Source organism: Artemia franciscana, chromosome 4 (genome assembly GCF_032884065.1).
Source record: "Artemia franciscana chromosome 4, ASM3288406v1, whole genome shotgun sequence".
Lineage (NCBI taxonomy): Eukaryota > Metazoa > Arthropoda > Branchiopoda > Anostraca > Artemiidae > Artemia > Artemia franciscana.
Window position 1 is genome coordinate 35,924,663 of NC_088866.1, and position 13,135 is coordinate 35,937,797.

General features: G+C 34.0%; 2 protein-coding genes across 4 annotated transcripts in view; one reads left to right on the top strand and one right to left on the bottom strand.

Moving 5' to 3' along the window:
- The window catches only part of LOC136026364 (WD repeat-containing protein 36-like), a 62,180-nt gene extending 61,047 nt beyond the window's left edge, over positions 1-1,133 (top strand). Inside the window, exon 16 of the mRNA XM_065702896.1 lies at positions 957-1,133. Within this exon, the coding sequence (XP_065558968.1) occupies positions 957-1,106 (150 nt within the window). The 3' untranslated portion in view covers positions 1,107-1,133. The remainder of the gene's footprint in view (positions 1-956) is intronic.
- LOC136026366 (zinc finger protein 711-like) overlaps positions 1,057-13,135 on the bottom strand; it is an 84,179-nt gene continuing 72,100 nt past the window's right edge. For 2 of the 3 annotated variants that reach the window (XM_065702897.1, XM_065702899.1), the window contains exon 9: positions 1,057-3,793. The gene's annotated coding sequence lies outside the window, so the exon portion shown is untranslated. The remainder of the gene's footprint in view (positions 3,794-13,135) is intronic. The other variant, XM_065702898.1, reaches the window with a different exon arrangement.

Sequence of the window (13,135 nt, forward strand, 5' to 3'; positions counted from 1 at the left end):
TAAGGTATGCCCCTCGGGGCATATCTTTAAAAACTCCCATATGTTATCAAGACCAGATCAAGACTCAAAACAAAACACGTTTGAAATGTTTTCACCTTTCTTACTTTTATAAATGAAAAATAATCAAAACTTCAAGGAAGAAATGCAAGTATGTCAATTAAACTGACAATCTACGGTCTTTGGTTTGTTTGTTTTCAGTAAAGTGGAAATTGTTTTCTGTTCTAAAGAAGGCATAGGGGTAATCAGACCTAGTCATGTTATTTTTTACTTGTTTTGAGTTTGACTCGGCTATTTATTTTAATTTCTGTTCCTTTTGTGTTTCATTTATTGATAGTGATTTGTGATAGTTTTATGCTCAGAAGATTATTTGACTTTATTTTTATTCATTCTTAGCTTAATGGAGCTCTTTACTTTTCTTTGAAAAACTTGTCTTGTAGAAAGTTTTTTAAATGAATCATAAATAAGAAGATGGTAAATTAGACTCAAAATCCTAAACAAAAAAAAGAGAATTATCTGGCATCTTGCGTCACCCTGGCCTATACCATATCCGTACAACAGTAAACAAGTCATAGCCTTCATTTCTTATCTGGTGCAGAATTTTGCAAATGTTCAGAATTTGAATTTATACATGTGTTTAACGCCTAAGTTGTCTCTTAGAAGAGTCATCGAGTTAGAGCGCACCTACAGGTAAAATGAAAAGTACTTCCTGGGAAATAATTTCGTTTTTGGATTCTTCATTTACTAGTTGAACTTCTCATGTCGATTTTGAAGCTTTTATTCCTATATTTTTCATAGAAAAGCCGTTACAATCAACACTATCCAACATTACCAATGAAGTAGTTTTGAAAACTACCATTGGATAGTGTTTTAATTTTTACGTTGGGACATAGGCCCTTACGTATCTTACTGCGTGTAATCTCTTACTACACATAATCTTTAGCTAAGTATATTTCCAGGTCCATGGTTCAGCAATATCAGAGAATTCCGATCTGGTTGAAAAAGTCAAGTCTTTACTCGAGCAACAGTCTTTAGATTGGATAAAGCTTCAAAAAGAAATCAATTATAGCCTTTGTTTATTATCTTTTATGAAACATTCAGTTTTATAGGAAAAGAAATAAATAATGACACACTAACTATCTAAATTAAGCAATACACTCAAAGAAGTTAACAGCTACAGGAGTCTAAAAGGCTACGCGTTGCATCTTTTTTCAAGGTGATTTTCTCTTTCAACATGCTTTAAATTTAAAGTTTGTTGACAAATCTCCTTTCTTCCGGCATTAATCGTTAGCCTGGCGCTCCACATATTGAAAAACAATTTTTCCGGACTGGAGAAGGTCCAACAAACAACTGGCAGTTAATTTCAGCCAAAAAAAGCATTTTTTCATTTCGTCCTCTCCTAAAACATGTTATTTAAGCATAACATTAGGTCGTGTAACAAACAACCCCCTGGTTTACCACTATTACTATTATTTAGTCACATCAGAAAGAAACACAATATCATTATTTGTCATCCCAAGGAGTAATCGAATTTTTTTTTGGAATATAAATTAAAACGCTCCTAAAAGTCCTCTAGGGGGGGGGGAGGGTTCCGCACCCTATGATACCATGTTGAGATGTATTTCTATTTTAAAGAAGGTAAATGAAACTAGCAATGATCATGTTACGTCCCGCAACATACTTATTTTTGTAATTATTTTGTGGTGCTTTTGACATGAAAATTATTTTAACCAGTTTCTTAGTTTAGCATGAACTTTCATCCCGAGGTTTTCAGAAACCACCAAGGACATAAGACAAAAAAAAAAATCAATTTCAAAGGAACAGGAAGACAGTTACGAGGCTTACTGTTACAAAAATAGAATTTTTTTTTTTTTATATAGGTTATGCAATAATATTATTTTTGGTTTCGCATTTAAACTCCTAATTCGTTTTCTTCCACCATACCGCGGAAAGTGAAGCAATGTATAGGTGCACAACAATATATCCCCGATCCCTCACCAATGGGGAAACGAAGATTGTTCTGAAACGAGTAAAAACGATTGAGCCATCAAAGTGAAAGTTGGCTTTATTTGGATAAAACCAGATTATCGAAAATTTCCCAGCTTCGTAGCGGAAAATCCAGATTTATCTGTGGACTTTTGTACCTTCAGTTATTATTTCTAATTTATAAGTCTATTTGGGCTAAGAAACATAAACTTTGAGCATAAAAAATTATAAAAATAATGCATACGCCCTTTAATTACAGACAGATATGAAACAGAAAATAAAAGCACGAAGAGTTGAGGCTAATATTATAGTGAAAATACAAGACTTCACAACATCAAAACAGAAGACAACTATAAATTGACTTCATTGTAATAAATAACATGCGTGCACGTTGTCGAAAACTTCAAGAGGAAGGAGGATAAGACTCGCACAAAAAGGAAGAAATTGACTCCTTCATAGAGGCGCGAATTTAGGACCAATCCAAATATTTTACATCCTGTTCAGGGCTGTATCCAGATTTTTGGCCTCTTCACCCCTGTTTAAGACTTGGTCCTAATCTTATAAATTCAGCAGCAAACCAAGCTTTTCTTTTGTATTGCATTTTCTTAATAGGCGAAAGATAAATAAAAAGGATAAAGATCCTCCTGAGCCATTCCTGGCGCAAAGGGCGTAGATTCGACGTTTTAGTTGCTGTGCATTTTTACAGGGACAAGTAGCAAGCTTATTGCCCAACCTTGCTGCAGCGGGGATCGAAGCCTGGTGCTCCGTAGTGCCAAGCAGAGCATCAATCCACTATGCTACAACAGCTTAAAAATATAGCCGAAGTCTAATTAGGAATCGAACCTGAGAGCTTCATTCTCTAGTCGGGCAGAATCTCTTAAAGAGTAACTACTCCGACTTGAATGATAAATAATCTAGATAACTTGACTCTAGGTAATCTATCAAGGGATTCCTATATATTGTAGATTCTAGAATATTTGCACCTTGAATAATTATTCGGTTTTCAAATCCAGAAAATAAATTTGCGCACTTTCAGTAGGATCTTCAGTAAATTCTAATTTGCAATCAAAAATCTTCAAACAGTGGAAGGGTGGCTTTTTACGATTTAAAAAAAAAAACAAAAAAAAAACACCACTTAGTTTTTGCTTTTTAGCTGAAATTTATGATTCATCTTCTTGTGCAGTTGCCTTATTCTCAAAGACGCTGTCAAAAATAGAAAGTTGCAGAGATATGGTTTCGCAAGTGTAAACAATATCAACTATTCCTGGTGCTTGTCACTCAAAACATTAACTGAAAAACGTTCATATTTTGAAATCTGTAAATTATTGAATATTGCCTACGAACGATTGGTGCACCACTCTATGCCAATTAATAAATATTAAAATTGCGCTACATTTGACAAATCACACTACTAATGAATTAACCCTATTTTCTTTGAATCCAAGTCATACTCATTTTTTGAGAAGAAACAAACCCATCTTATCCTGTACAGATGAACACGCACTAAATTTATGGTAAAGTTGAATCAAGTAGAACATTGAAAGTTCGGTGACTATATCTTTCACAGCTTCATTAGGCATTAATCACTCTAGAAACTACACACTTTTTTATTGGTCACCATCAGCACATCAGAAAAGTTGCAGTATATTGAAACGGCTTATGACATCATTTCAGATTCATCCATCCTGTTTCGTAATCTTCGGAAAATTGTACATACCAAATAACATATTGCACACGATCAAATGTAAAGACGAAACAATATCGGATTTGATATTAATGTCTCAGCTCTTCCAAACTCAAAAAAAATTTACTGCAAAAAAAGGTATGTTTTAAACAATAGCAGTGTTAGGTTATTGCATTATATAAAAAACTGAATTTTGTTTTGAGTTGAAATGAATCAAGGAGACGTCTTGAGGCATTCGAACTTTACCATTTGATACAATGGCGCTATTGAAAATTTATAATCTATACAAACCATAATCCCGAAAATTAATTACATATTTTTATGCTGAAAGGCTCTGAAATTTAAAATCCCCAATTTATTTTCATTTTGTTGAACAGAAAACTTTTTATCTATTTGACAGGTTTCAGTAAAGGCAAGGACAAAGGATACGGCACAAGACTCTAAAGTCCAAACCAGTGGGGCTAATCTCTCTTTTTGACCCTTCGACCAGGAAATGCAATAGGGATTTAGGGACAAGCCATCCTGAGCTTCCGCACTCCCTTCCTGCTCACTTTCCTCAGATCTCTCCAGGTACCCATATAATCAACTCTGACTGAACTTACATAGTTACGCCACTGACTCCCGTTCCAAACCAAATAACCAGCGATACAAGGAATCGAACGCCTGTACTCACGGACAAAGGACTTCAAGTCTAGCGTGCTAACAACTAAGCTAGTAGAGCACAGAAAAAGCAATGCAAAATTTTTGAGGGGGAGAGGAGGCAGAGTTATTACAAACAATCGTGTGTAGGTAGTCTTACCTGTTATATCATCAAAAATTGAGACTTCCGTGTAATTTTTGATTACTCATATGTATTAGAGAGGAGAGAGAGAGACGAGAGAGAGAGAGAGAGAGAGAGAGAGAGAGAGAGAGAGAGAGAGAGAGAGAGAGAGAGAGAGAGAGAGAGAGAGAGAGAGAGAGGTCTATTTAAACAACAATCGCAGCTCAAACGACTAATTTGGTGTTGAAATACAAAAAATGTTATTTTGCACTATTATATATTGACGTAAAAAAAGGACGAAAGTGTTATGGTAGCGGTTTGTCCGAGCACTTACGTATTAGCCAGAAAGATATTAAATGATGTGCATCCTAGTTTACCCCTACCTCTTCCTCCTAATCAAAATTCTGGATTCAGTTTAACTTATAATTTTATTCCTAAGAATATACATTTTTCTAAGAAAAATTGTCTCTTTAGCCAAATACTATCACTAACCCGATACAAGCGCTTGAAATGTTGTACCATTTCCATTAATGATAATAAAACAATAAAAAATATGAGCTTTCACGCAAACACCAGCAATTTTGCGTCTTGGCCCCATTTAGGGTGAATAGAAACAGTTCCACCAATAAAGAAGAATAAGGAACAAAATATGATTCACATCGAAACTAATATGAATTGTCACCAACAACACACAGAAAAATTTAATATGGACTCACTCAAGAGGTTTCCTCGTGGGGATTCTCAAGATAATTTTTATATTTCATATATAAAGATTAAATATCATCTTTTCTCCTTCTATTTATCAGAAAAACAAGAAAACAGGCAAGAATACGCATTAATCAAACAGTTTGTGGTAACGAACTGTAGTTAGGGGCTACCCGGCTCAATAGTAACCGAAACTAAAAAGAATGTAGTTTTTATACCAATAGCTACATCAAAAGAATCGAATTTTAATGCTGATTTTAAATATATAAGTTTCATCAAGTTTGGTCTTACCCATCAAAAGTTACGAGGCTGAGAAAATTTGCCTTATTTTAGAAAATAGGGGAAAACGACCCCTAAATAGAATCTTAACGAAAATCATACCTTCAGATTCAGCCTAGGCCTCCTCCTACGCTAATTGTTTTCCCAAAGTCGCCGGATCAAAATTCTGAGATAGCCATTTTATTCAGCTTTGTCGAAAACCTTATAACTATGTCTTTGGGGACGACTTACTCCCCCACGGCCCCGTGGGAGGGGCTACAAGTTACAAACTTCGACCAGTACTTACATATAGTAATGGTTATTTGGAAGTGCAGGGGATTTTTAGGTTGGGGGGTTGAGAAGAGGGAGGTATGTTAGGGGAACGTTCCTTGGAGGAATTTGTCATGGGGGAAGAAATTTTCATAATGGGAGCGCAGGATTTTCAAGCATTATTAAAAAAAACAATGAAAAAATAAATATGAAAAAGTTTTTTCAACTTAAAGTAAGGAGAAGCATTAAAACTTAAAACGAACAGAAATTATTACGCATATGATGGGCTCACCTCCTCCTAATACCCCGCTCTTTACTCTAAAGTATTTTCAGTAATTTCAACTATTTATCCTACGGTTTTTGTGATTCAGGGGTCATTCTTAAGAAATTGGGACAAAATTTAAGCTTTATTGTAAAGAGCGAGGTATGACGAGGGGGTGAACCCCCTCATATACGTAATAAAAACATGAGAATACAGAAGTTCGTTACGTAAACTAATTTGTAAGTTATGTATATCTTTTACTAATAAAAACATTCGTAAAAAATAATAAGTTCTAGTTGTCTTTTTAAGTAACCAAAAAATCGGAGGGCAACTAGGCCTCCTCCTCCACTCCTTTTTTCTCAAAATCATTCAATCAAAACTATGAGAAAGCCATTTAGCCAAAAAAATAAATATGCGAATTTCGTTTTAATTATTCATCTGCGGAGAGCCAAAATCATAACATGCATTGATTCAAAAACGTTCAGAATTTAAATAAAAAAACAAGTTTTTTAACGGAAAGTAAGGAGCGGCAATAATACTTAAAACGAACAGAAATTACTTCGTATATGAAAGGGGCTGCTTCCTCATCAACGCCCCGCTCTTTTGGCTAAAATTTTTTACTGTTTTAATAAAGTAAAATTGAGAGAAAGAGTCAAACTTTAGCGTAAAGAGCGGGGCGTTGATGAGGAAACAGTCCCTTTCATATATGAAGCAATTTCTGTTCGTTTTTAGTTTTAATGCCGCTCCTTACTTTCCGTTAAAATAACCTGTTTTGTTTTATTTAATTCTTTATTATGACGGATTTTCCAGGTTATTACTGCAAAGCCAACTTTAAATCGTACACGCTGAATACATTGTCTTCTCATACGTAAGCAAATGTACTAGACCTTTGTACCACAAGGTTTTAGCACTTTGAGTGTTTTTTTCTTTTTCCTTAGATGTTGTATGACATTATCCAATTGGCCTGGAAGCATCTCATATCTTAAGTAAATATACCGTTTGGATTCATCTCGGCTTTGAAAAAAAAAAAATGAATTTTACGAATATACAAGAAGACTAGGTTATATAATGGCTTACATAACAGTGGGGTCACAAAAACGGATCGCAAAAATGAAACCCGTGACCTTCTAATCTTAAGCTTGAAAATGTTGAAATAGGATCCTTGAATGCAAGCTTAATATTGATTAAGATAAATTACCAGTAAAAGCGGACTAGAATCACATCAACATTCACTTAAAGTGGTGTTGTTGTTTTTTTAGAAAACTATTGAAAATTTTGGTATATTTCACAGTTTTGAATTACTATCAAACAGTTCGTGGTAACGAACTGTAGTAAGGAGTGACCCGGCTCAATAGTAAACGAAACTCTAAAAAACGGATGCTAAAATTTTTGATTTTCGAATTTTGATGCTAAAATATACATCAAAAGAATCAGATTTTCATGCTGATTTTAAATATATAAGTTTCATCAAATTTAGTCTTTGTCATCAAAAGTTATGAGCCTCTTATTTTAGAAAATAGGGGGAAACACCCCCTAAAAGTTACAGAATCTTAACGAAAATCACACCATCGCATTCGGCGTATCAGAGAACCCTGTAGCAAAATTTTCAAGGTCCTATCTACAAAAATGTGGAATTTCGTATTTTTTGCCAGAAGACAAATCACGGGTGCGTGTTTATTTGTTTGTTTGTTTTTTGTTGTTTTTTTTTCTTTTCCCCAGGGGTCATCGTATCGACCAAGTGGTCCTAGAATGTCGCAAGAGGGCTCATTCTAACGGAAATGAAAAGTTCTAGTGTCCTTTTTAAGTGACCAAAAAAATGGAGGGCACCTAGGCCCCCTCCGACGCTAATTTTTTCTCCAAAGTCAACAGATCAATTTTTTGAGATAACCATTTTGTTCCGCATAGTCAAAAACCGTAATAACTATGTCTTTGGGAATGATTTACTCCTCCACAGTCCCTGGGGGAGGGGCTGCAAGTTACAAACTTCGACCAGTGTTTACATATAATAATGGTTATTGGGAAGTGTACAGTCGTTTTCAGGGGATTTTTTTTTTTGGTTTTGGGAGTTGGGTTGAGGGGAGGGGGCTATGTGGGAGGATCTTTTCTTGGAGAAATATGTCATGGGGGAACAGAAATTTAATGAAAAGGGCGCAGGATTTTCTAAAATTACTATATAAAAAACGATGAAAAAATAAACATGGAAAAGTTTTTTCAATTGGAAGTAAAGAGTAGCATTGAAACTTCAAACGAACAGAGATTATTACGCATATGAGGGATCTCTAAAAATACTTTAGCATGAAGAGCGAGGTATTTAGGAGGAGATAAATATCTCGCTCTTTATGCTATAGTATTTTTAGTAATTTCAACTATTTATTCTACGGCCTTTCTGATTCAGGGGTCATTCTCAAAGAATTGGGACAAAACTTACGATTTAGTGTAAAGAACGAGGTATTAACGAGGGTACAAACCCCCTCATATACATAATAAAAATTAAAGAATATAAAAGTTTGTTACGTAAATTAATTCTTAAGTTACGTATATTTTTTACTAATAAAAAAATCGTTAAAAATTAAAATTTATAATTGCCTTTTTATGTAGCCGAAAAATTGCATGGCAACTAGGCTTCCTTCCCCATCCCTTATTTCTCAAAATCGTCTGATCAAAACTAAGAGAAAGCCATTTAGCCAAAAAAGGAATTAATATGCAAATTTCATTTTAATAATTTATGTGTGGAGAGCCAAAATCAAACATGCATTAATTCAAAAACGTTCAGAAATTACATAAAAAAACTAGTTTTTTTTAACTGAAAGTAAGGAGCGACATTAAAACTTAAAACGAACAGAAATTACTCCGTATATGAAATGGGTTGTCCCCTCCGCAATCCCTCGCTCTTTACGCTAAAGTTTGACTCTTTGCCACAATTCTGCTTTTTAAAACAATTAAAAGCTTTAGCGTAAAGAGCGAGGGATTGCGTTAACATCCTATAAAAAAAAGAAACAAATTACTCACATATAGGCCTACAGTGTAAGAAACCTCTTCTTTGTAAACTCAAAAAGGATATTGTTTCCAAAAAATATTAATGTTCCTCAGTCCTCCCAATATCCTCGAATATTTAGGGGTTCCTCTCAATTTCTCCAAAACAAAAATTTGGTTCTCCAAAATCTCCCCGGAAATTAAGAAATCGAAATTTTATTACCGATCACGCGTTAACAAATGTTAATTTTTGGGGAGATTTTCGTTGAAGGTATTGGGGGAGGGATTCAAAAATTCAGGGATAGGGAAAGTACTACTTCCACCCCATTATGGAACTAATAAACTTCTATCTTGAATAATATACCAAAGATCTGTTTCTGAGTTGTAAAGCTTGTGTTTTATTCAGTGCGTATAATTATTTATAATCTCGTGTTTTATTCAGTGTGAATAGTTATTTATAATAACAACTTTGCTAATAATTTTTTGCTTCTAATTTTCTTTTCTTTTGCACTAACAAAGGATAAAAATTCAGATACTTCCTGTACTGAAGTCGGACATACAATTCAGACTCTTTAACTTTCTTTGGGATTTCTTTCCCTTTGGGTACTTCTGGCAACGAATTTTTGATTACTTTCCTTTTTGTTAAATTTTTGTTTTCGCGATTGAAAAAAAAAAGAAAAAAAAAATATTTGAATGAATGATGGAAGCTTTCTTGTGCATTTTGTATGCTCCAAAATATATTTGAATGGCTCAGGGAAGTTTTCTTGCGCAGTTTTGCATGCTTCAAAATATTATCGATTTTTAGCGCCAACAACGAGAAATCATCAAAGAAAACTGCATAAAATATATTTGAGCGGCTCAGGGAAATTTTCCTGTGCAGTTTTGCATACTTCAAAATATTATCGATTTTTAGCAACGACAATGAGAAATCAACAAAGAACACTGCATAAAATATATTAGAGTGGCTCAGGGAAATTTTCCTGTGCAGTTTTGCATACTTCAAAATATTATCGATTTTTAGCACCGACAATGAGAAATCAACAAAGAAAACTGCATAAAATATATTAGAGTGGCTCAGGGAAGTTTTCCTGTGCAGTTTTGCATACTTGAAAATATTATCGATTTTTAGCACCGACAATGAGAAATCAACAAAGAAAACTGCATAAAATATATTAGAGTGGCTCAGGGAAATTTTCCTGTGCAGTTTTGCATACTTCAAAATATTATCGATTTTTAGCACCGACAATGAGAAATCAACAAAGAAAACTGCATAAAATATATTAGAGTGGCTCAGGGAAGTTTTCCTGTGCAGTTTTGCATACTTGAAAATATTATCGATTTTTAGCACCGACAATGAGAAATTAACAAAGAAAACTGCATAAAATATATTAGAGTGGCTCAGGGAAGTTTTCCTGTGCAGTTTTGCATACTTCAAAATATTACCGATTTTTAGCACCGACAACGAGAAATCAACAAAGAAAACTGCATAAAATATATTAGAGTGGCTCAGGGAAGTTTTCCTGTGCAGTTTTGCATACTTCAAAATATTATCGATTTTTAGCACCGACAATGAGAAATCAACAAAGAACACTGCATAAAATATATTAGAGTGGCTCAGGGAAATTTTCCTGTGCAGTTTTGCATACTTCAAAATATTATCGATTTTTAGCACCGACAATGAGAAATCAACAAAGAAAACTGCATAAAATATATTAGAGTGGCTCAGGGAAGTTTTCCTGTGCAGTTTTGCATACTTGAAAATATTATCGATTTTTAGCACCGACAATGAGAAATCAACAAAGAAAACTGCATAAAATATATTAGAGTGGCTCAGGGAAATTTTCCTGTGCAGTTTTGCATACTTCAAAATATTATCGATTTTTAGCACCGACAATGAGAAATCAACAAAGAAAACTGCATAAAATATATTAGAGTGGCTCAGGGAAGTTTTCCTGTACAGTTTTGCATACTTGAAAATATTATCGATTTTTAGCACCGACAATGAGAAATTAACAAAGAAAACTGCATAAAATATATTAGAGTGGCTCAGGGAAGTTTTCCTGTGCAGTTTTGCATACTTCAAAATATTATCGATTTTTAGCACCGACAACGAGAAATCAACAAAGAAAACTGCATAAAATATATTAGAGTGGCTCAGGGAAGTTTTCCTGTGCAGTTTTGCATACTTCAAAATACTATCGATTTTTAGCGCCAACAACGAGAAATCATCAAAGAAAACTGCATAAAATATATTTGAGCGGCTCAGGGAAGTTTTCCTGTGCAGTTTTGCATACTTCAAAATATTATCGATTTTTAGCACCGACAATGAGAAATCAACAAAGAAAACTGCATAAAATATATTAGAGTGGCTCAGGGAAGTTTTCCTGTGCAGTTTTGCATACTTCAAAATATTATCGATTTTTAGCGCCAACAACGAGAAATCATCAAAGAAAACTGCATAAAATATATTTGAGCGGCTCAGGGAAATTTTCCTGTGCAGTTTTGCATACTTCAAAATATTATCGATTTTTAGCACCGACAATGAGAAATCAAAGAAAACTGCATAAAATATATTAGAGTGGCTCAGGGAAGTTTTCCTGTGCAGTTTTGCATACTTGAAAATATTATCGATTTTTAGCACCGACAATGAGAAATTAACAAAGAAAACTGCATAAAATATATTAGAGTGGCTCAGGGAAGTTTTCCTGTGCAGTTTTGCATACTTCAAAATATTATCGATTTTTAGCGCCGACAATGAGAAATCAACAAAGAAAACTGCATAAAATATATTAGAGTGGCTCAGGGAAGTTTTCCTGTGCAGTTTTGCATACTTCAAAATATTATCGATTTTTAGCGCCAACAACGAGAAATCATCAAAGAAAACTGCATAAAATATATTTGAGCGGCTCAGGGAAATTTTCCTGTGCAGTTTTGCATACTTCAAAATATTATCGATTTTTAGCACCGACAATGAGAAATCAACAAAGAAAACTGCATAAAATATATTAGAGTGGCTCAGGGAAGTTTTCCTGTGCAGTTTTGCATACTTGAAAATATTATCGATTTTTAGCACCGACAATGAGAAATCAACAAAGAAAACTGCATAAAATATATTAGAGTGGCTCAGGGAAATTTTCCTGTGCAGTTTTGCATACTTAAAATATTATCGATTTTTAGCACCGACAATGAGAAATCAACAAAGAAAACTGCATAAAATATATTAGAGTGGCTCAGGGAAGTTTTCCTGTGCAGTTTTGCATACTTGAAAATATCATCGATTTTTAGCACCGACAATGAGAAATTAACAAAGAAAACTGCATAAAATATATTAGAGTGGCTCAGGGAAGTTTTCCTGTGCAGTTTTGCATACTTCAAAATATTATCGATTTTTAGCACCGACAATGAGAAATCAACAAAGAAAACTGCATAAAATATATTAGAGTGGCTCAGGGAAGTTTTCCTGTGCAGTTTTGCATACTTCAAAATATTATCGATTTTTAGCACCGACAATGAGAAATCAACAAAGAAAACTGCATAAAATATATTAGAGTGGCTCAGGGAAATTTTCCTGTGCAGTTTTGCATACTTCAAAATATTATCGATTTTTAGCACCGACAATGAGAAATCAACAAAGAAAACTGCATAAAATATATTAGAGTGGCTCAGGGAAGTTTTCCTGTGCAGTTTTGCATACTTGAAAATATTATCGATTTTTAGCACCGACAATGAGAAATTAACAAAGAAAACTGCATAAAATATATTAGAGTGGCTCAGGGAAGTTTTCCTGTGCAGTTTTGCATACTTCAAAATATTATCGATTTTTAGCGCCGACAACGAGAAATCATCAAAGAAAACTGCACAAAATATATAAGAGTGGCGCAAGGAAGTTTTCCTGTGCAGTTTTGCATACTTCAAAATATTATCGATTTTTAGCGCCGACAGTGAGAAATCAACAAAGAAAACTGCATAAAATATATTTGAAAGGCTCAGGGAAATTTTCCTGTGCAGTTTTGCATACTTCAAAATATTATCGATTTTTAGCACCGACAATGAGAAATCAACAAAGAAAACTGCATAAAATATATTAGAGTGGCTCAGGGAAGTTTTCCTGTGCAATTTTGCATACTTCAAAATATTATCGATTTTTAGCGCCGACAACGAGAAATCATCAAAGAAAACTGCATAAAATATATTAGAGTGGCGCAGGGAAGTTTTCCTGTGCAGTTTTGCATATTTCAAA